Here is a 24,544-nt window from a genome sequence, read left to right as displayed (position 1 = left end):
TATATACACACACACACGCACACGCACACTCGCACATGCACATTCACACGCACACTCGCACATGCACATTCACACGCACACATACCCGAAACCATCCCGAAGGGGGAAGCTACCAAAACGCATTTTCCCCATGCAATTTTCCAGCGGAAAATTAGATATTGCTACAGCCAAAACGGTTGACTAGAATTTCAAAAAGAAGCACATTTTCTTCCAAACTTGAATTGGTGTAAATCCGTTCAGTAGTTTTTGAGAAATTAAAGTTAAAAATATATGCATATATCATGCTGCAAGGGATCTGCGAAGCTGACCAATCTTAAGCTAAGATCTGTTTGGCTGCTACAGCATCAACAAAGATGTGTCGGCAGCAGGACTCGAGAACTCAGTCCCCTGGCCTGAAAAACTAAGTAAAACATCATATAGGGCAGTAGTGTAGGGATACCCTGCTCCCCTAGGCCAGGTGCAGGAGGGGGGATCCCAGAGGCATGTCCCCGGGGCCAAAAACATAACATAATTTTCTTTATTAGTACTGCAGATCTGCGACACGGATATGTATAGTCCAGTTGACTGCTGTGATTTATGTTTGAGCATACCTTTGGTTTGGTCTAGATCATAATATAATAATCTAAAAAAGTACCTAGACGTAAGGAGCATAATTACTTGCCTGGAAATATGTGCTGCTGATAGCTGAGGGAAGGAGCTGACCAGGGGGTTTATGGAGAGCGCGTGCCGGGACCCCCATACACTTTCTGAGCCTTACACAGGCTTATACCCTCACATAGTACATCAATATGACTTTTTTTTTATAACACAATTAATTTTTTTCCATATATTTTTATTGGTATTTTAAATATTACATACTGTTAGTAACTTTGCACTTTTGCACATCCTAAGCTCTCATCAATTGTCAATTTCATCTCCCTCCCTCCCTTCCTCTCCTGACATTTAGTTGGCGGCACTCCCTGGCGATGTCTCATCAGTATTGGGTAGGATGGGGTCTCTGCAGATATTGCCCCTGTAGGTGTTCCAGTTATTCCAGATTTTGCCCATTTTTGGGGGCATCCTCTGCCTTCGTAAACCATCCTCTCTCCCAGCATGCACCAATCTATATCTCACTTCCAAACCTCAAGCAGCAGGGTCTAAGCGGCTCCCCATAACTGCTCTGTGTCCTCCGGATTCTCTGCATGCGGCCTATGTCAGTTTCTCCCCAAATGTTTAGCCCGCACCACTTGGCGGAGACAGTCTCACCTCCTCCCACAGCCCCCATACATTTGACTTTTCTCTGACATAATTGATCATCACTCCAGAGATCTCAAATTACATCATTGATGGCAACAGTGTGCATGGTGGGAGTGCGAGTTATATTTACTTCAGGACTTTTATTAGTTATTTCATTTAACTTGAACAGGTTCATTCAAGTGTTTTTTTCTGTTTACAATGTTATGTTGCAACTGGCATTGACACCTAACAATAACTTCACATTAACCTTTGTTTCCAGTGTGTGTGTGTATGTGTAGTAGGGATGTACCCTTCAAACTGTTCAGAACAAAACAAGCACACTTACTCCTTCATGAACCAAAGCACTCCTAGGGCTTACATAACTGTATTGTGTTTCAGATTTATCCTGTATAATTTTGAACCACATGTTTCCTTCTACAATCCAATTCAGGAGAGAAGTTCTACTTCCCCAATTGTCACTGTGAGAAAGTGGCTCTATATATACTGGACCAGAATAAGGTACAGTGTGTATAGAGTCCACAAACCCCAGAGGTATAACAGAGGTTAAAGCCAGGTGTGACCTTACTCTCTAAAGTGGTAGCTTGGTCGAGCATTAAGGCAGTACCAGAGGACAGTGTAAAGCATTTGTTGTACACACTTAGTCAGCAAAAGGTTTCACACACTCAAGGACTGAACTCTGGGCCAATTGTTTTTATATCAAGATATAGTTGTTTTATCTTTAGAACCAACAGGTATAAAAATGTACTTTTCTCGATATGAGTACTCTCATATAATTACTTTGCCAAGAAGCAATAAACGTAGTAAACACAATAGGTACAATGGTTGCAGTAGGCAACACAAGTAAATAATTAAATAAATTCTAAACATAAGTTAACATTGAGCTCAATGGGTTTTCGACATAAATGCAGCTAGTTACTTTATCGATTACTTTGGTAGTCCCAGGACTGGATCATACATTCAGTCTTAGGGTCTAAACTGGAAACAGTTTAGCAAAAACGATTTGGCCATTGCTATGATTTTTAAGAAATATATAAAGCTATTTCAAAAGTTCATACTAGGAAACTTTTCAATGAAAATCTGTCAATGTTATCCAATGGGAGGAAAATCAAGTTGCAGTTAAAGTACGTTCTTGTTACTTTTGTAATCCAGGACTGGGCTCCTAAGTCCAGCACTGGGGTCTCTACTTAAAACAGGTAAGCAATTAAGTTTCAGTAGTAGGTACGATTTTTAAGGAATATTTGTAATTTTCAAAAGTAGACAAGAAATTTCACTGAAAAACAGTCAATGGTTTCCTATGGACGAAATTTAGATTACTAGTAACCACGGTTGTGATTAATTTTGCGGTTCAGTACTGGGCTAAAAGATACAGCACTGGCTTCTCTCCTGATTACAGGTGAGTACTTCGGATTTCGATATTTGGCTGATTTTAGATGAATATTCAAACTTTTCAAAACTTCACACTTGGAAGAAATTTCACAGAAAAGCAGTCAATGGTTTCCTATGGCAGAAATTTAGATTACTAACAAATACGGTTGTGATTATTTTTGCGGTTCAATACTGGGCTACAAGGTACAGTACTGGCTTCTCTCCTGGTCATAGGTGAATAGTTCGAAATTCGTTATTCGGCTGATTTTAGATGAATATTTTAAAGTTTCAAAACTTTACACTTAGAAGATTTTTCGAGTCAAACCAGTCAATGTTATCCTATGGCAGGAAAGTGAGTCATCGGTTTTCAGGTGAGTACTCGACTGGTGAAGTTAAGGTTCTGGGCATAGATTTGGGGGTCCCCCTAGGGTCAGGTAGGTACAGTTAGTACACCGACAGCGGCGGCCGGGTGCAGAGGTAGTTAGGCCCAATGTTATCCAACGAGAGGCAGGGGGCCTCGGTTGGTGGCTGCTGGCTAGCAGGCCACGCGGCTGTGGGAGCTGGGCTCCTGGTCACTTACTCAGGGCAAATGGGGAAGTAGAATAGGGTACAGGTTGCACTGCAAAGGGCACTCGGGCGGCTAGGTGCAGGGTGCTTTTGAGCCGTCTGGTGCTCAATGTTATCCAATGAGTATCTTGAAAGGGGAACAAAGGCTGCAGGCTCGGGGACGGTGGATCTTCAGGAGCGACCAACACTTCGAGGGGTAAGTTGGGATCTTGGAGGATAGGTAGGCACCCAGGAGTTGGGCGCAGGGGGCCGTGTGGCGCCGGGTGCAGGGGTGTCTTTTGAGGTCGGGAAATCTTACCCCCGGCTGGTCGCGGTCGTAGGGGTCCTTTGTCCTTAGGCTGCAGGCGTCGTCGGGGTCGTCGGGGAGGGTCCTTGGGCTCTGGATTCCAAGTCAGAATTGCAGGGGGGATGTCCACAGGGTCTCTGTTCACTCCTGCACAGGCCAGGCTTGGCGGGTGCAGAGTGTGCAGGGTTCGCGACTCCGGGCTGATTCCAGGGTTGTTACTTGCTTTGAGCAGTACCCCTGCTCGTGGGAGACCCAGGTAGTCAGAGTCACAAGGCAGTCAGATCCTCTGGGGTTTTTGAGGTTGCTGACCAAGGGTTTAGCAGGAGCAGGTTCGAGGGTCGGCAGGCTGGTAGGGCTGGGGCCAAATCAGTTGGTGTCTTCCTCTTCTTAGCAGCTGCACGGCAGGTCTTCTTGTTTCTTGTTCTTCTTTCTTGTTTCGGTATCTGGATCTCAGGAAGGAAAGTTCAGGTAGCCCCTAAATACTGAATTTAGGGACGTTACACGTGGGACAAGGATAGGGACCAATAGGTCCCTGTCCTGGGGTGGGTACACCCCCTAGCCTGCTCCTCTCCTGGGGGAGGCGGGCAGTAGCCTAGCTGTGATTGGGCAGGGCTCCCCATCTTCAAGATGGCCGGAGCCTGGGGTCGTGCTTCACCTAGTCTCCCCCACCTGAGGGGTGGGGTTGGCACAGGCTGGCAACCCCCTTCCTGACGTAGTTTTTCTCGCCAGTCTTCCCACCAGTGTGGGGGTCAGGACTGGTGGGGGCCAGTTGCTGGGTACAGCAAATGGTCTGGCGAAGCTCACAGCTTCCCCCTGCCCAGCCTGGGGGAGGAGATCTAGCACCTCGGCCAGGATGTGCATTGTTGCAGGCCCAGGAGAGCGGGGGCTCTCCACCCAGGGGTCTAGCAACATGTCTGCTGTGTGGCAGCCTCTCCAGCCACTCAGCCCAGACGTTAGGTTTCAGGGGGCATCTCTAAGATGCCCTCTGTAGTGCATTTTACATTAAATCCCACACTGCCATCAGTGTGGGTTTAATGTGCTGAGAAGTTTGATATCAAACTTGTCTGTGTTCAGTGAAGCCATTATGGTGCAGTGAGCAGAGTCCAGGAAGTGGTAAGTAGACAGACTAGTGCTGTCTCTTCCCAAGACAAAAAGTTGTTTAAACAGCGATTTTCACTTTCTGTGTTTACTGTCTATGCCGGTGGTTGTTACAGAAATTGTAGTTTTAGCCTGCCTGTAATTGCATATTTTATCACCTTTGTTGTGTTTTAAATTTGTGGTTTTCCCTGCCCATGATGGCCTCCATTTAGTGTGTGGAATTGTGGGATTTGCAGTCCAACTCCTGTAGTTTGTCCCTCTCATTCCTTGGTGACATCTGTTTTCCCTCCAAATTTCTCCTTTGCTCTGTGCTTAGACCTGAGTGCTAAAACAGTGCACCCCCAGCCACCATTTTGCATTCACAAGTCAGTGAGGCCAGCCCCCCTGCAACAGGGATTTTCTGCATCAGAGGGTGGTTCTGTGAGCTGTTAAAACTGTATTTACTGGGGCCTGTGCACTTCGTTTTTTGGCCAGCAGGGGGAGTAAAGCTTTATTCAAACAGTATTGTTAGATTTCGAGTTAGAGAAGCCTTTACCTGCAGAAGTCCAAACTGGATTCAGCCTGTCTCTCTCCTCGGAGATTCTGAACAGGAGAAGCAGTTTCCAACTCCCTGGCCAGCAAACCTTGTCTGAGGTCGCTGGGAACGTATATGGTCTGCTAGTGGTTGGCACAAGTTTACACTGATCGGTGGTTGTATCTTGTGTTTCTATTGGGTTAGGGTTAATGTCCTCATTGGTTGGGTATTTGAGGGTTCTGATTGGTTTCTCGGTCTGTGATTCAATCATTGTAGGGTTGGGACTAGGGCTAGGGTTAGGATTTCTATTGGAAGTAGAGACTAGGGCTTCCTATGTTTTTGGTTGTTGGGAGTAGGGTGGGACTAGGGCTAGGGTTAGACCTTTAATTGGAAGTAGCTATTTAGGACTTCTGGTGCGATTGGTTGTTGGACCAGTTGTGGGACTAAGAGTAGGGTTAGGCTTTCTATTGGAAATAGGGACTAGGGCTACCTGTACTATTGGCTGCTTGGACTTTGGTTGGGACTAGTGGTAGGGCAAAGGCCTTTATTGGACATAGAGATTAGGGTTTTTGAACTGATTGGGTGCTTGGACTAGGGCTAAGATTGGCTGTAAGGTCCTGGTCTCCTATTGGTTCTAGATTGTAGGGTTAGTGTTGTGATTGGATAGTGTTAGGGCTAGGGTTCCCATTGGCTGAAGGGATCACCCGATTACTAGGGCTACAAAAAAGGCCAGGCTTAGGGCGTCTCAGCTAAGGGCGGAGAGGACAAGCCTAGTTGCCGGTTTGAGCCTGTTCGAGACTGGTCGGGACTAGGGCCAGATGCTGCCCTTTTTCTCATTTAGCAATACCCAGCCACACCATCCACAACCACAAACAGAGCAACACACTCACACCAAATATACACCACGCACAACACTATGCACAGATTAATGTACCAGCATGCACCACCAACCCAACCAAACCACATCTACACACGCTACTCTCCCAACTACCACACATATCCACCATCACCCACAAACAGTACACAACTCTATCTTATACCACTAACCAATATACTCATCACCAACACGACGCCAATCAACACCATACATAACTACATCCCACTCAGACACACTCTCCCTGCTGTAACTACACCTAACAGTCCTCCTTTTATCACTAACAAACATATAATGATCCTTCCATCAGTTGTCCAACAAACACCCTCCTCTCTCTTCTACCATAATAACACTAACTCACAACACACACACTGCACACCACCACACTTTGTAACTCTTGAAACAAACCAGTCTAAGATAAACACTCTCACCTCTACTTCATTCCCTCCTACACACAACATACACTACTCAGAAACACATCACCACCCCCTCTGTCACAACCTCCTCTCACAAACAATACTACACAACCAAATCCAGTGCATGAAACATATACATCAGCACCCCTTTTCACTATACCTCAAAAGCAAAACATATCACACACACCAGCACAACAAGATCTTCAGAGCGCAACACCTCATAATACTTACCATCACAAAATACATACATATAACCACCTTTCAAAGCACACAAAGGAACAAACTCCAATGCCAAGCTTTCACTCTTTCACCACACCTAACACAGATACAGCAATACAGCACCTTCCTTCTAACCGCCTCTCATCCATTGGAAAATTTAGAACATTACGACATGACCCACATGCTGCACCACCTCCCCAGACTCATACACCTTCCGCCTTAAACACACGCACAAAATATGAGCAACATGCCACACCTCACAACTTTGCTTCCCCAAGTCTACCTCACAACAATGTTACACCACAAAAGCAACACAGCACTCCAACTCACTCTCAAACACCATCTCCAACACATACACATGCAGACCCATCAAAATGTCTTCTTAGCATGCTGGATGAGGAACACGATAAAGAACAGCAGCACGATTGCTATCCTAATACAGCTAATACCAGCACTAAAAGCACACCTGCTACACACCCACACAATACTGATCACTCTTCTACAAAACAAAGTCCCACTATCACCATAGGCCTCTCTCTACACGGTCTTCTAATAAATGCTCGATCCCTCTCTAAAAGCAAGCATCACATCTGCGACATTCTCACAGATGCAAAACCAGACATACTATTCATAACCGAATCATGGTTGGGAGAGGATATGGCTCCAGTCCTGCATGAAGCCATTCCTCTAGGCTATCAAATCATCACCCAAAATCGTATAGCCAAAAAAGGAGGTGGTCTAGCTGTTGTATTCAGGCAAACAATATATATCACTAAAGTTGACAACATCTCCATTAAGAATTGTGAGGCTCTTCTAACAAGATTCAATCCTACAGTCTTCCACCTGTAACTTCCTGCTCCTTTACAGACCTCCACCTAGCAAGGCAACATTCCCAGACGCACTTCTAGACACAGTTTCAAACCTGATAACAATACACTCCAACCTATGCTTTCTGGGTGACCTTAACATTTGGTTTGATAAAACCAATATGACCCATCCAAAAACAATATTCACCGGCCTAGACTCATTGAACCTGCATCAGATTGTCCCCAATCATGACATACTTTCAGATTTCCCAACAGGATTCCGTCCGGGAAGAGGCACTGAATTTGCCCTCCTTGCCATCTGGGATGACCTAAAGAATACAGTTGACCGCAACGGGGTTGCTGCGCTACTCCTCTTGGACCTCTCAGCTGCCTTTGACATGGTTGACCATGACACTCTGAAACAAAGACTTTATGAAGTCGACATAGAGGGAACTGCTCTAGACTGGATCGCGTCCTACCTTCGAAACAGAACTAATGTTATCCACACCCCACCTTTCTCGTCCAAACCGTATTCCACAAAAGCAGGGGTCCCTCAAGGTTCTATCATCTCGCCCATGCTTTTCAACATCTACATGAAGTCTTTACCAGTACTGATCAATAAATTTCACCTCACGTGCTACAACTATGCAGATGACATGCAAATACTCCTTCAACTGGAATGCCCCAAAGACATTGGAAAATCACCAATTTTTCAGCTGTCTCAGAGCTGTGGATCAGTGGATGACTTGGAGCCATCTCAAATTGAATGCTTTAAAAACTGAAATACTCACGTGTGGCGATTGGAAAAATTACAACCCGCTTGCCGCATGGCCTGATGAACTGGGATCACTGCCTAAAGTATCGAAGGAAGTAAGAAACCTCAGAATGACTATGGACTCCAAGCGGTCGATGAATGTCCAAGTGGATAAACTAGCAAGATCAGGCTTTGCTACTATAAAAACGCTGCAACAAATTTTCCCTCATTTGGGATTCCCACACAAGGTCCAAGCTACCATCTCCCTTGTTCTATCCAAACTCTATTACGCCAATAGCCTCTACCATGGATCACCTTTAACGACCATGAAAAGTCTACAACGAATTCAGAACTCTGCTGCCAGACTACTCTTGTATATCAAACCACAAGACCACATCTCCCCTGCCTTGAAAGCCCTGTTTTGGTTACCGGTTGCCAGAAGATCCACGTTCAAGCTGCTTTGTATTACCCACAAAGCAATACATGGAATAGGACCACTCTTCATCAGGAGTAAAATCACCAAACACATTCAACAGAGGAACCTCCGCTCTAAAGGAGCATCTCACCTCAAAATCCCACCATACAAGAAAAAAACCATGAGTGGCACATCCTTCTCTGTTCAAGCAGCCAAACTATGGAACTCTTTACCCCCCCAACATAAGATCCACTGACAACCACCTTATCTTCAGAAAACTACTCAAGATCTGGCTCTTCCCTAAATAAGCACCATATGGAAACAGAAATTTACAGCATATCCCTCTGTATATAAGCATTTGTTTTCACTATAGATGTGTACCTATCTTTGTGTATTACTTTATAAAACATGTAAAATAATTACGTTGTTAAGAGAAAATAAAAAATAATAATAATATTCATCATTAAATAAAAATCATCTTTCGGTCTACATGTACATACTTATATTGTGCATCTATGTACCTTCCATGTACTTGGATCTGTGTCTCTGTTACTTTTCTTCTGAAAAAGCATATCCAATGCACTACCCTAATTCTCATCCTTTGCCTCTATCAATATATTTAATCTAAATATACTTACTTCCTTTCTGTATCTATATACTTTCAATGTACTTATGGATCTATATATTTATCACTTTCTTCTAATTTAGCATTTCCAATGCACTAGCCTATTTCTCAGCCTATACTTCGCTCAATACATCTTCTAGCCCAACCTTCTGACTCTTCTCAAACTTCTTTCTACTACTCCTTCTAATGCACTACCCTATCTCTCATCCTATACATCTGTCAATATATCCTCTTGTTGGAAAACGAGGCAGCGTCTGTGAGGCCTGCACAAATAACATGACACATTTGTCCTTCACTGGGAACCAAACACCCTAGGGCAGCGCCTGACTCTCAGAGGGTAGCGTTGCAGAGCAGTCTGAGGCTTACTCAAGAGGTGGTGTGGGCTAGTAATCGCAATTTGCAGGTGTGCCAAAAATAACACTCAATAATTGATTGTCCAGTCTGTACTTTGCTTTATAAAAGTAAGAGTGCATTTATTAAACACACACACCACTCAATACTATACACCAATTTACAAATATACATAAGCTGTTGGAATTACTTTGTGACATTGCATAACATCTCCACCCCTCCCGCAGGGGGGGTGGGGTCTAGTACCACCACTCCCACGTATGCACATCATCTTGCCCCCAATGCAGTGAATTGGCCTTAACCTGGAGCGAGGGCCCTGCGCACTGGCACCACCCCAGCGGCGACCCCCCTCCATAACCTCAACAAGCATTAAACAGGCTACACCTGCCTTGGTGACACATGACCCTGACTGAGCATCCCCTACTGACCATACAGTATGCACCTCTTCACCTTAAGGGCTAACAGTCTGGGGTCTTCACCTAAGCGCAGCAGCAAGAATACATGTTTACGCACACTTTAGAAGGACAGTACTCAGCACATTTGGATATCATTAGAATGCATTGCAACTTCAGCCCCTAAAGGCATCACAGATAAAATCACAGGTTTAAGTATCTACAGTCAGACACCCTAGCTGGAATGTCTAGCCTCTTAAATCCACTTTTGCTTATGACATCACTTTGCACCAGCACTTCACATTAACCAGGTGAAATTCAGTCCCCCTTACAAGAAATAACCAGTAATAATCGCAGTTCAGTGCAATTACACCTCTTCACCTCCAGGGGATGCCTTTCTAGACATCCTCCATCTCAGCTCTTCACTCTTTGATGCAATTGTCACAACACCCTCAGCTGAAGAACAAAAGTTCCAGCCCAGAAGGTGTTAACTGTCAGTTGAGCCCTGGAGGGGTTGATTCCTTAAAATCCCCAAGACACTTGGGGTGGGACTTTTCTCGTGCTGGGGGGAGACTGCGCTTCTCCTGCAGCTCCCCCAGCACCTTTGCACCTGAATTGGGGTGACCCCGTTCTTCTGGGGCCACCACGAGCCAAGAAAACGCTGTATTGCCCTTGCAGGCCGGTCCTGGCCTGCAAAGCATTATGGGCTGCGCCGCATATTAGATGAGCGGCTCTCCTGCTGCTCCGGGGAGAGTCGCGCTGGTGCTTCGCCGCTTCCTGGGCCCTCGGTGGGGGGTCCGGTCCCACCCGGACCCCCAGGTAAATCCTTCGGCTCGGGGAGCCCACCCCCGGCCGATCTGCCGATTTTCTGGGGCCCGGTCCCACCCGGGCCCCTGGCTCCTCCTTCTCTTCTCTGGGGCCCCGGTCCCACCCGGGACCCCCGCAGGCTTTACACGTTGGAGGGCAGTCCAAGGAGCCCACCCCTGGCTGCCCCCGCCGGCTCCCCGCTCGGCCCGCACCCTTGTGTGCGACCGTGAGAGCCGGCTCTTCAGGTCTCGTCTGCCCGCTCCGGCGGCAGACACGGAGACCAGCGCGGCTCCCGCTGGCCTCGGGAGTGCAGCGGCACTCCCCCTCCTTCCTCCCGACATCGGGGCCCGGGGGTGGGGTCCCGGGCCCACGGACTCGTTCGGGGGGGGGGGGGCGCGCGATGGCGCTCCCCCTCACCCAGGCACCTAGGGGCCCGGGGATGGGGTCCCGGGCCCCTCTTCTCCTCTTCTTGGCGGGGGGGGGGCGTGACAGCGCTCCCCGCCCCTGCTTCCTCACACGGGGCCCGGAGTTGGGCTCCCGGGCCCCTCTTCCCGCACCGCTTCAGGGGGAGCGCAACTGCGCCCCCCAGCGCACGTTTTGTCGGGGGCACCCCGCGTGGGCATCTTCACGGGGTGTGCGACGGCGCACCCCGGCTTTACTTCTTTGCGGGGGCAGCCCCCGGGACCTGACCCCGGGGGCATGATTGCGACCGGCGGCGGAGCCCCATGCTCTTCGTCGTCGGTCCAAGGCGGGGTCAAAGGCCGCCTACCTTCTCGGGGGCATATCTCGGCCCCCTAGAGTCCGATTTGCCCCATTTTTGCGTCTTCTCGCTCCTGGTGGCGCCCCCCCCAGCCACTGGGAGCACTCTCCTTTGCCCTCCAGGTCTCCAAGAGGGTGCATTCTGCAGGGAGCGGTGTTCACTGGCTCCCTGCGCCTCTCTTCTCCATGCGCAGAGGCTTCTTCTTCTGCGCACCGGTCCTGGGCTCTTCACCTGGCCCGGTTAGAGGCCTGGGGGCAGTCAGGGGTGTCCTCCTTCCAACTGCCCATTGCTCCAGGCTCCAGCACCTTTCACCTCCGCAGACCACACCCCAGAGAGAGCTTCTCTTCCTGTGCAAGTACTTTTTAAAAGTTGAGTAGGGGGCTGGCAGGAAGTCTCTGGGTGTCCTATCAAACAGCGACACATCACTTCCCTGCTCCTGCTCCCTCCTCCTTGTCCAGCCTCTGGGTTGTTCAAACATGGCGTCGTCCAGTGTCTCTGGCCACATGGCCTCTGAAACCCAACTCCTTCCCCCCCTCACTGCCTTCACATGAGGCAACCTGGTGCCTGGCACCCAGCGACAGCAGTTGATGGATTGGCTTTTAGCTCCACCTATCTCTTCTCCTTGGAGGGAAGATCCTCGCTCTGAGAGGAAAGGTCATTAATCTAACCTACCATGGCCAGACCCCAGCCAGGGACTCGGAGAAATATGTCATTTCTGGACGACCCAAAAACATATGACTTTGGACTTAGCAGAATACTCATTTTCACATCTGCTACACTGTACATTAGTGCGTGTCTGGAATCTGTAGGCTTTGTGGAAGTAATTTTAGCCATGGGCCTCACATCCCCATAGGGAAATAATGAAGTAAAACACAGTAAGACACTGACTTTCCCTGGCATTTTCCTTTCCCGTGTATAAAGCCTATTCCATGTCACCACCCAATTCTGCCTAAGCCGGCCACGCCATTCACTCTGTAGCTGCTCCTGGACTGCCCACACTAGGAATCTCCCCTGCGCAGCCCCTACACGTGTGCACACGCATGTACACCTGTGTCTGCATGTAACCAGCACAGTGCCCCATACTCCAGCTGCTGCGCAGCGGCCTAGTCAAGCCAGGGGGACACCAGTAGAATCTCCATGCAGTCTGCTTCATTATGTGTTCACTGTGGGTGAGTCCCAGATTATGAGGCTCCCCCACAGTAAAAGCTCAACAATTAGGTGCTCAAAAAGCGAAAAATCTGGGCGGCCCATAGTGTCAGAACCACCTTCTAACACCTCTACATCCACTCTCTTTTATCCCAAACCCCCATACCACTACTATGATCGCCAAAATAACCCTTTCTAGACTCTCTCCTGCTCTACCCCTCCTTGCATCATCTGACACCTCTTCACTACACCGGTCCCCTAAAACAAACCTTTCTAAACTCTCTCCTCTGACTCCTTCCCTCCAAAACTCTTTTTTACTCATCCAAAAGCCTCTTCCTACTGCTAAAACCTAAAAAAAAAGATCCTTCACTCTTTTATCCCTCCACTATCCTTTTCAATCAAAATTAACAGACTAACATGTTCACTTCTCAAATTCCATATTCAACTATACTAATATACTTCCCAAATAACTGAATAACATATCTACTACTCAAATTACTTCATATTTATACTATACTAATTTTCAACACTAATCCTTTATGGGTTCCGGAGTGGCGTGCTGCTCGCCAGAAAAGCGCTTCAACACCCATCAAGGGTAACAAGTGCTATATGAATGCAAAACTTTCTTCCCCTTTTATCCCTCCACTATCCTTCTCACTCCAAGTAACAGACTAATATCCACCACTGAAATGACCTCATATTTCACCATATTAATTCACCACTAATCCTTTATAGGCTTCCTGAATAGCGTGCGCCAACAAGCGATAAATAAATACAAACCTTTGTCCTCCTCTATCCTTCTGCTATCATTCCAAATCCAAATAACTGACTAACATATCCACCACTTAAAATGTACTTGCATGTTTCACTATACTAATTCAACACTAATCCTCTATGGGTCCCGGAGTAGCGTGCTACCCGCCGAAAAAGCGCTTTGACGCCTCATCAGGGGTAGTAAGCGCTATATAAATGCAATTACAATACAATACAATATACTCTTAATGGCATCACTTTACTTACAGTGCCCAGGAATGGCCCAGGGTACTGTAGGGGCATAGGGCTAATGCACCTGTGCCCACACCAGTGGCAGAGGGCACCCAGCTAGAGGGGTGGCTGATGTACGCCAGGGCAGTGGGGTGTGGGCATGGCACACATCCCTGTGTGCCATGTCGACTCTTTTTTTAGTTCTGCACCTAGACACTCAGCCTGCAAAGGCAGTGCGTGGGTGTCAAGGTCAGGGCCCCTAAGGGTGGCACAATAAGTGCTGCAGCCCTTAGGGGGCTTCTCTGGTCACAATGCCCAGGGTACCTAGGGTACTATTTACTAGGGGCTGACATGTGGCCAGAGATGCCAATTGGGTTTAGGCTTTAGTATAGTTTTTAGGGAAGGAACACAGGCCCTGGGTACCTGATTGGCAGGGACCCAGGGCACACCTAGGAAAAGTGCATCAGGTTACAGGCAAAAAGTGGGGGGGACTGCAACGGAGCCTCACTTTCTCACACAAGCCCACCCCCTGCACCCCACAGCCCAAAGGCTAGGAGACTCAGCCAATGCTGAGAGAGTCTCTCTAGTCTTTCAGGCGAGGAAGAGTTGGGGAAGTGGTTTGATAGTTGCAGGGCCTACTCCGCCTTACATCTTTCTGTCCAGGTCAGTCCCTTTGGGGAGTTGGCCTACTTTATCATTTTCAGGACCTAATTCCCAAAGCTCCTTTCCCTGCTCTTTAGTGTCTTCATCCCATCTTTTTATTTTGGGTCCAGAGGTGCCTACCTCTGTAAAGTCTAAGTTAGCCAGGGCAAGGCCCAGCTTACCCACAGAGGCTACCCACAGTTTGAGCAACCCCACCATGACCAATAGGGTCAGGGGGCCTAGCTTACTATTTGGCAGGGGGTTAAGCCACCATGCCATGGATAGGGCTGCCATAAAGGCTAACACCCAGCAGAGGCTGCTGACTGCTGTCCGTGCCCAAAACCACACTGTTAGCTCCTGACTGGCAATTGAAGGGGCTACTTTGTGGAAGAGGTGTGGTGCAGCAGCCAGGGTGCCTGACTCCGGACCACGGGGTTCATGGTTCGATCCTTGGCACCGGCGGCAGGTCAGCCCAGCACCATGTGACTCTGGGCAATAGATCGCTTAATCTTCCCGAGGGCCCCCAGCGCCGGGAAACCACTTCGGAGGTAGCTGTGCGCTTTACAAATTCAAGGTTATTTTACAGGTCCCTATGGGTCCTGTCTGTCTGCCTGTTGTTTTAGGGTGGGGGTCACCACACTGGGTAGTGAGCACCCTCCATCCACCCTTTGTTCTGCCAGCTGAGGAGCCTCCAACTCAGGCGGGGCAGTTGCCTGACTAGTCAAGGCTTTGTGTTGGCTAGGGGGGCTTTACCAAGGCCAGGTTCGGAGTTTTCCCTCACTGGGATGGAATCCCCCTGGCCCTCTGAACTGTGGCTAACAGTTGCCCACCTTTCCTATCCTGTTCCTTTTTTCTCTTTTGGGGCTCAGCTGTACATACTGCAGGTGACACCCCCCTAGGTTTCTTGGTTGAGGCCTGGCATTGAGCTAGTGCCTCCCTTTGGCTCAGATCCACCTCTAAGTGGTCATTCCCCAGGAGACAATCAAGGGGGAGGTCTTTACTGACTACCACCTTTCTCCATCGGAGGGACCCAGCTACGACTAGGGGCACTCAGCCACAGATCTAACAGTGACTCCCCCTGGGACAGCCCTTACTCTTCTTGTTTTTCCTGGGACATACTGGTGAGGTAGTACCAACCTGTCATGTACCACATTGTGACTGGCACAAGTATCGCTCAGGGCAGTGACTGGGACTCCATTCACCAGTAGGTGGTGGAAGGGTCTACTCCCCTCTGGGATCTCCAGCTCGCCCTCTTGCCCCATTCCTCAGTTGAAGGCTAGGCATACCTCCTCTTCTGAGGACCTATCCTCCCATGCTACTCTGGCAACCCCTGGGACTACACTAGTCACCCCTGGAGTTGTACTAGGGACCTTGTTTTTAGGACAGCTAGGGTCCTTGGTGTGGTGTCCTGTCTTCTGACAGTTTTGACACCATACTCTGTTGGGATCCCAATTCTTATCTTGGTACCCTGGTTTGGCTCGTGAGGTGTCTTTGGGCCCACCCTCCTGGATAGGTTTTCGGGGGGCTATCAGGAACTCCTTACTTTTCTCCTTAAGGGGTTCCCTATCTCTCTTCTGGGGAGGCTTTGTGACTCCTTCCTTTTGGTCACCCCCAGTGGACGTCCTAGTTACCCTTGTTTTGACCCAATGGTCTGCCTTCTTTACCAATTCTTGGGGAGAAAGTGGACCCAGGTCTACTAGATACTGATGCAACTTTTCATCAATGCAGTTACTTGAGATGTGTTCCTTCATAAAGAGGTTGTAAATTCCATTAAAGTCATGCACATTGCTTCCAGCTAACCAGCCATCTAGTGTCTTTACTGAGTAGTCTGCAAAGCCAATCCAGGATTGATTCTGGGTTTTGTGAGCCCCCTGAATCTAATTCTGTACTCCTCAGTGGTGAGTCCAAATCCCTCAGAGTGCTCTTCATGAGATCATAGGACCCTGCATCTGGCCCAGAGAGGGTCAGAAGCCTGTCTATGCAGTTACCAGAGAACAGTTCCCACAGGAGTGCCCCCCAGAGAGGTTTCTTTACTCTTCTTATTTCACAATCCCTCTCAAAGGCTGTGAACCACTTGGTGATGTCATCATCTTCCTCAAATTTAGGGACAATCCCTTTGGGGATTTTTAGGGTCACAAAGTTCTTCCCTATCTTCATTTCTATTATTGCTGCCACCATTGATGGGTGCTAAACCCATCTCTTTCCTTTCTTTCTCTAGAGCCTGGAGTCTGGACTCTAGATCCACTCTTTTGGCCAGCTTTGCTAGAAAGTTGTCCTCTTCACTGGGGGTACCCCCAGTGAACTCTGTGGTACCTGTTCCACCTGTATGGTCCCTAGGTTCCCAGATGCTGATTCTGGAGTTCAAGGGTATGGGGGCCCTTTCCTCCCTTAAGATGACTGTGGGTAGGGAATTATCCTCCCCCTCAGAAACCTCTCCCCCTTCTGTCTGGTCTTCACCATGTTCAGAGGGGTGGCCTTTAGCATACATCAGCCAGGAGCTCCTGGAGCCCTAGTTTGGTTGGATGCGGGACTGATGGCATATTTTTAAGTTTGCATAAGGACCTCGGTTCCTTGAAATTCAAGTGTAAGTAAGGTGTGAGGTCGAGCTCCTCAACCACCAGGTCCATGGTGTTATCTTCACTAATAGCTGGGTTCTGTTGAGGCATTCTAACCTGACAGTTCTAACCCTCTACCCTGACTTTTATTTTTCTAAAATTCTAATGGGACTTAAGCAAGGCACTACAAGACTTTTAGTATTTTGGAAAAAACTATTTCAGAATTCTTAAAGGCAATTTAGGAGTTCTGTCGTGTGATCAGATGGTAACCAAGTAGTCCAACATGCAAGTTTGTATTCCACCGCTGATCCACCAATGTGAGAAAGTGGCTCTATATATACTGGACCAGAATAAGGTACAGTGTGTATAGAGTCCACAAACCCCAGAGGTATAACAGAGGTTAAAGCCAGGTGTGACCTTACTCTCTAAAGTGGTAGCTTGGTCGAGCAGTAAGGCAGTACCAGAGGACAGTGTAAAGCATTTGTTGTACACACTTAGTCAGCAAAAGGTTTCACACACTCAAGGACTGAACTCTGGGCCAATTGTTTTTATATCAAAAGATATAGTTGTTTTATTTTTGATACCAACAGGTATAAAAATGTACTTTTCTCGATATGAGTACTCTCATATAATTACTTTGCCAAGAAGCAATAAACGTAGTAAACACAATAGGTACAATGGTTGCAGTAGGCAACACAAATAAATAATTAAATAAATTCTAAACACAAGTTAACATTGAGCTCAATGGGTTTTCGATATAAATGCAGCTAGTTACTTTATCGATTACTTTTGTAGTCCCAGGACTGGATCATACATTCAGTCTTAGGGTCTAAACTGGAAACATTTTAGCAAAAACGATTTGGCTATTGCTATGATTTTTAAGAAATATAAAGCTATTTCAAAAGTTCATACTTGGAAACTTTTCAATGAAAACCTGTCAATGTTATCCAATGGGAGGAAAATCAAGTTGCAGTTAAAGTACGTTCTTGTTACTTTTGTAATCCAGGACTGGGCTCCTAAGTCCAGCACTGGGGTCTCTACTTAAAACAGGTAAGCAATTACGTTTCAGTAGTAGTTACGATTTTTAAGGAATATTTGTAATTTTCAAAAGTAGACAGAAGAAATTTCACAGAAAAACAGTCAATGGTTTCCTACGGACGGAATTTAGATTACTAGTAACCACGGTTGTGATTACTTTTGCGGTTCAGTACTGGGCTAAAAGATACAGCACTGGCTTCTCTCCTGATTACAGGTGAGTACTTCGGATTTCGATATTCGGCTGATTTTAGATGAATATTCAAACTTTTCAAAACTTCCCACTTAGAAGATTTTTCGAGTCAAACCAGTCAATGTTATCCTATGGCAGGAAAGTGAGTCATCGGTTTTCAGGTGAGTACTCGACTGGTGAAGTTAAGGTTCTAGGCATAGACTCAGGGAACCCCCAGGGACAGGTAGGTACAGTTAGTACACCCACAGCGGCACAGGGGCGGCCGGGTGCAGAGGTAGTTAGGCCCAATGTTATCCAATGAGAGGCAGGGGGCCTTCGGTTGGTGGCTGCTGGCTAGCAGGCCACGCGGCTGTGGGAGTTGGGCTCCTGGTCACTTACTCAGGGCAAATGGGGAAGTAGAATAGGGTACAGGTTGCACTGCCAGGGGCACTCGGGCGGCTGGGTTGGTAGCAGTGGAAGGATTTCACACACTCAAAGACTGAACTCCAGGCCAATGGTTGTTATATCCAAAGATATAGTTGTTTTATTTTTAGAACCAACAGGCATAAAAATATATTTTGCTAGATATGAGAACTCTCATGTAATTACTTTACAAGGAAGCAATGGAGTTGGTAAACACAATAGGTACAGGAGTTGCTAAAGGCAACTCAAGTCTAGACACACTTTAGCATTGAGCTCAGTGAATTGTTACCATAAAAGTACCATTGATTACAGTACAGATTACTTTAGTAGTCCCAGGACTGGATCATACATTCAGTCTTGGGGTCTAAGCTGGAAACAGTTTAGCAAAAACGATTTGGCTATTGCTATGATTTTTAAGAAATATAAAGTTTGATATCAAACTTGTCAGTGTAGCCATTATGGTGCTGTGGAGTTCGTAATGATACCTCCCAGCACCATATACTCTTAATGGCATCACTGTACTTATAGTGCCCATGAATGGCCCTGGGTACTGTAGGGGCTCAGGGCTCATGCACTTGTGCCCACACCCCTGGCATAGGGCACCCAGCTAGAGGGGTGGCTGATGGGGTTGGGCAGGGCAGTGGGGTTGTGGGCATGGCACACAGGGATGTGTGCCATGTCGATTCTTTGTTTAGTTCTGCACCTAGACACTCAGCCTGCAAAGACAGTGTGTGGGTGTCAAGGTTCAGTGCCCTCAAGGGTGGCACAAAAAGTGCAGCAGCCCTTAGGGGTCTTCTCTGGTCACAATGCCCTGGGTACCTAGGGTACCATTTACTTGGGGCTGATATGTGGCCAGAGATGCCAATTGGGTTTAGGCTTTAGTATAGTTTTTAGGGAAGGAACACAGGCCCTGGGTACCTGATTGGCAGGGACCCAGGGCACACCTAGGAAAAGTGCATCAGGTATCAGGCAAAAAGGGGGGGGTACTGCAACGGAAACTAACTTTCTCACAGTCTAATCCTCATTACGTCTGGTTTCCTGAAACCACATCTGTGAAATTAAAATACTAAAGTTCCCACAGCATCTACTTTTCAACCCGTATCTGTTTTGCAGGAAAACTACTACTGCTTCTGATATAATTGTAACAAAACCTGAGCTCTTATTTGTGCTGCCCCATATTCTGACCATCTTGTCTTCTTCCTCAACTACCTAATATACAGTTTCCTCTCTCTTAACATCATGTTACAAATGTATGCATTCTGAAGTTTCTTAATTCTGTTTGTACTCTTCAGTGAACCAGTGTCTGCATGAGCGTGTTACAGATATCGAATAGAAAGGTAAACCAAATACAGACTGATATACTGTATATGTGCTTTTTATGTGCTGTACGTAGGTTAAACAACGAAGATGTAAATTCATATAGTTTGCCTTTCATTTTACATATAGGTTTTCAGAGTAGGGCGAGGAAGATATTGAATTCCTTGCTGTATAGATGCTTTCATTGCAAATGTTTTGTTGTCCGGATTATCAATTTAATTTGCTGCCCTGCATTTATTAGTAGGTAGTATAACACAGCATTTTTTATTTTCCCAGTTCTTTAATCAAGTCTTGATGCTTGGGAAAACGTCTATTAGCGATCTATCGGAACATGTCTTTGACTTGATTTTGGACCTCTACAATATTGACAGCCATCTCCTACTTTCTGTTCTACCACAACTTGAATTCAAACTGAAGGTAAATATTATTGTGAACATTTTGTACCTCCAAATTTTATATATGATTTACTTCCAAATGACTATTCACAGCTGAAAAGATGTTCTTTGCTGGTTATGTGGAGTCTATTTTAATGCATTTCATTGTGGAATGCCTAATTGCTCCCTGGCCTGAAAAGCTTGTTCCTGAAAGCTTGCGAGCTTTCAAGCTCAAAGGCTTAAGATGAAAATATGTTTGCTGGTCTTGGCTGCATGACTTTTTTGTTACTTTTAATCAAATTGTATAAAACATTCTTGTATTAATACCTGCATACACTGTGGGAACATAAAACCACCAATCAAGCAAGGTGGATACAAAAGCAAAAAAGTACAAAGTGTATTTTATTTTAGTGCATTTGAAATATTGTCCAACGAATCCCAATTCGAAAACATTCGTACCTAATTATTCAGGATATACCAGTGAAAGCCATACTAGCTTTAAAATTGTGGAAAGCCCTCGAAGTTAATGATCTGTACAGTTGATTTCGAGTACATTTTACAAAATCAACAATGTATCCACCAATGCCCTGGGTCTTTAGGGGATGAGTTAGGAGCCCAGGTTAGGGGACAGATGCCCATTGATTCACAGGGATTCCATTCCCTCAGTATGTATATTGGAAGTAGGAAAACCTATGTACTATTCTCACTCAGTTCAGAGAGGATTGCAGCTATTGGAAAGCAGTTGCTGCTTTATTGACTGATAGGACAGCCTTGTTTAAAATGATTGTGATACCGAAGCTCATATAGTCATTACAGAACACACTATATCAGGAGCCTGACAGATTTTGTCACAGTGTAGCCACGGAATTGTGGATTGCATTGTGGGATGTAGGACCCCCTAGAATTGCTCTAAATAAACTGTCACGAGGGGCATTTGACTGTGGCATGGCCCTCCCTGATGTAAGGAAGGCATTGCAACTGGTAGTTGTGAATGACTGGGCATTCGTCCCAGAGGATGAACTGTTGGTCCGACATGACGGACATTGGATCGGCTTGAGGGGATACCCAGCTGCACTCTATGGGAGGTGGCAAAGAATTAAATGGCCACAGTACATAAAAATGGTTCTACAGATGTGGAAGGTGGTGATAAAATGTTTAGGGCAATATATAAGATTTTAACGACAATTGTGAATGAGAGACCAACACATTGAAACATAACATGTGCATTTCATGCCTTTGCTCTCCGATGATATAATATATTAAGCAGCCATTACTACTCGGCTGTTCACAGATAAGAATTTTGTGATTTAAGCCAGAAGTACAGACTAATATTTGGATATGCCTTTTTCAGGAGAAACTTTGTTTAGGCCAGTGTGGAGCACTGTCTTGAAAAAAAGGAAGAAAGCTTAAGATAGAGTTAAAGTGATTTGTGCTTTACAACAACCCTTAGCTCAGACACTTATATTATACACAACCTGATTATTATGGTCAGGCTTGAGGCTCTTATTTCAAACTACAAATTAATGGGAACAATCTGCACTACTAAGACAGAATTGTGAAGGAAGAGGTCAAAGAAAAGATCAGGCCAAGAATCTCGACAGTAAACAAATCTTTCTCATTATGACCCTGCACTACAAGTGGATGGGGTCGAAGAAAGGACTTCCTACCTCAGTTGAAGTTATTAGTCATGGGCACGTGGGTTCTTAACTTAAGCACAGTACTGCATTGAGTGCATAACAGAATCACCCACATTGCCACAAAAAAGTCAAACACATGAGGCAGATCATATTCATTTGTTTCAACAGAAGGTTCAAGACCTCTGTGTGAAGTTGGCTATAAAGGAGGTCCCCACACAGGCAAGAAACAAACATGGGAGTATGATATACATTTTTTGATCCCTGTATGAGACTTAACACTAAGAACAGTGTTGCGTGCTGTCAAACATATTTGTCAAGATGAAAAAGTTCCGGATTGCCACACTTCACACGGTTATCCCATTGTCAGAAAAAAACAAAAAGTTTCCAGCAGAAATAGATTGAAAAATGCCATTTCATATCGTGATGCAAACATTTTATGTCCATTTGTATTTTATCAGTTTAATGTATTAACTTTCAGCATAAAATGATGTCTAATGATCATCACAAATGGATGGACAGTGACTATGGGCCTCTGGAGGGACCGACCAATTAATGTTTATCAATACCTAGAAGATTGGGTGGTGTAGGGGAATTTGTTTCAGAACACCAAGCAGGTATTCAGCAGATTGTAGATCTTTTATACAAGGTGTGTGTTGTGGTCGATACGAAAACAAATCATACCCACTTCTGATGAGAGTAGACCGTTTCCTGGAGCATAATTGAATACTGAGGTAACATTGGTATTACAAGCCATGTATTTGGGATTGGGAGCTTCAGATCTATGACATAAGCCATAATGATCCCACCTATGGTCAAATACAAAAGTTAAAACTTTGTTATAGATACAATTTCAGACTTACCCACTAGAAGGTGGAATACTGTACAGCAATAGAATTAAAAAGTGTTTCAAGCTTCAAAGTGATTGCTACAGGTTAGTAACCTATTACTTAGTGTTCGATCTGTACAGGGAGGCGTGGTTCAATTCAGACATATATATCTGGCTTTTATCCTTTACAACGCATAGCTGCTAGTATGCAAGCTAGTTACTTTCATGCTTACCCTGGGCTCATTCCATGTGCAGAAAGTGGATGCACTTCTGTCTAGAATGGCTGTAAAATTGTAATTGTTCAGCAGAAGCTACTGAAAAGACAGTTATTTAGTGATTGCGTATTCCCCCTTCCTTCGTTTATTATGAGTGTCTTGTTAGCAAGGATGAGGGTGACCTTGCCGTTCTATTCGGTGTTTTTCATTATGATATGTCAGAAATGTTTCTTCTAATCTTCACCATCAAAGCAATGTTACTGAGCTTGTGAAAAACAAGCCCACTTCCTCTGGAAAGCTAGTGAGTGGTCTTTGATGCACGCACAGCTCTACTTTAAGAGCCTGATGCCTTACTTGAGTCTTCCAGTGTGCGGACAGTCAGTTGTAAAAGCTGTGACCTTTGGTGAAGAACTGCTGGTGTCTGAACTTACATTTCTTTTGCAGTTTTTCTCACTTTATGGCTGTACTGTCTGTTTGTCCTTTTTCTCTAATTTATTCTGTTTAAAAGGATTAGGGAACGTTAGAGGATACATTTATATCTACATTTTCAGTTTAATAGTTTAACTATATATAAAGGAAAAGACAGATGTTTAAAGGCAAGCATGTTAAAAATATATATACCCTAATTCATGTACATTGATGGAGCTATTCGGTGTTCATTAATTCAATTAATATTTGTTGTGTAAAATTAGGATTACCGATGTAAGAAATTGGGTTATTAGTTGAGGTAGGGTAAGTACCAACCTCGAGTAATAATTAAAATCCTTGTCGGGGTGAGCCGCTGAAGTCGCTAAACAAACCGGTGATCACCCCCTGGTAGCTATGGCACAGAGCAGACAGGCGTAACTTGAGACAATCTGTAGAGTATTTATGCAATACTAACAGTAATAACGTTGTAATGCAAATCCATAATCACAAAACAAATTAGTAAAATAGAGTAAAATGTATTAACCGCTTTGCTGCCGCTGGAATTCCCCACGTGCGCGGTTTGGATAGCCCCCGCCGTCCTCTGCACATTCCCACCGTGAGTCCGACGCACGGAAGAGGTTAAACAAAATGACACAAAAATTTGAGGGAGAGCAGGACCAGTCATTTAGATGCTTCTCAGACAGGAGGTTCAGACCTCCTCTGATCTTACACAGGTCAAGGTGTGTTTTTAGTCAGTGCCTGGGGGTGCAATATGTGGGGGCAGTGCTCAGGACGTCTCCCGGCCGTTATGAGTCACAGTAGACGTGTGCTCATGACGGCCAGGAGCCGTCCGAACTCCACCCACTGATTAATTTGCCTGCACAGGCTGGAAATTAAATGCGTGTGGGCGGAGCGGCAACTTTCGGACAGCTCCCGGCCGTCATGAGCACATGACTACCATGACTCATGACGGCTGGGAGCCGTCCTGAGCACGGAACGAGTTAAGGGCCCCCTCTTAGTTTAGAAGTGCATCCCCGTCGTCGGGTGTATGCCAGCCCTCTATCAAACCAAGTTTTTAGAGGGCGAAGACTGGTCAATGATGATGCATGACACCAGGTGTTTTGTGAGACCAGTCTCACTTTTTGTGAGATGCCTGCACTCACAAACTAACACTGTAGCACCATGGCCCCTGACTTGGAGCGGCCCCATTTGTGCTGAACCTTATATGTTGGAGGCTGACTGCTCCTAGTACCCTGTGCCTCTGGTTCCCTCCCCCAGATTTTCCCTTGGGCTTTTGTGGTTATAAAGTCTATTGTCCTCCCAGA

The 24,544-nt window shown here is 46.0% G+C and overlaps 1 protein-coding gene across 3 annotated transcripts in view; it reads left to right on the top strand.

The window, feature by feature from the left end:
• The window catches only part of PDS5B (PDS5 cohesin associated factor B), a 772,490-nt gene that overhangs the window by 165,202 nt on the left and 582,744 nt on the right, over nt 1-24,544 (top strand). For all 3 annotated transcript variants that reach the window (XM_086935125.1, XM_086935124.1, XM_086935126.1), the window contains exon 8: nt 20,036-20,176. In XM_086935125.1, the coding sequence (XP_086791251.1) occupies nt 20,036-20,176 (141 nt within the window). The remainder of the gene's footprint in view (nt 1-20,035; nt 20,177-24,544) is intronic.

This window comes from Lissotriton vulgaris, chromosome 8 (assembly GCF_964263255.1).
Source record: "Lissotriton vulgaris chromosome 8, aLisVul1.2, whole genome shotgun sequence".
NCBI lineage: Eukaryota > Metazoa > Chordata > Amphibia > Caudata > Salamandridae > Lissotriton > Lissotriton vulgaris.
The sequence above is the reverse complement of the archived record's forward strand: the minus strand, read 5'-3'. Positions and strand labels throughout refer to the sequence as shown.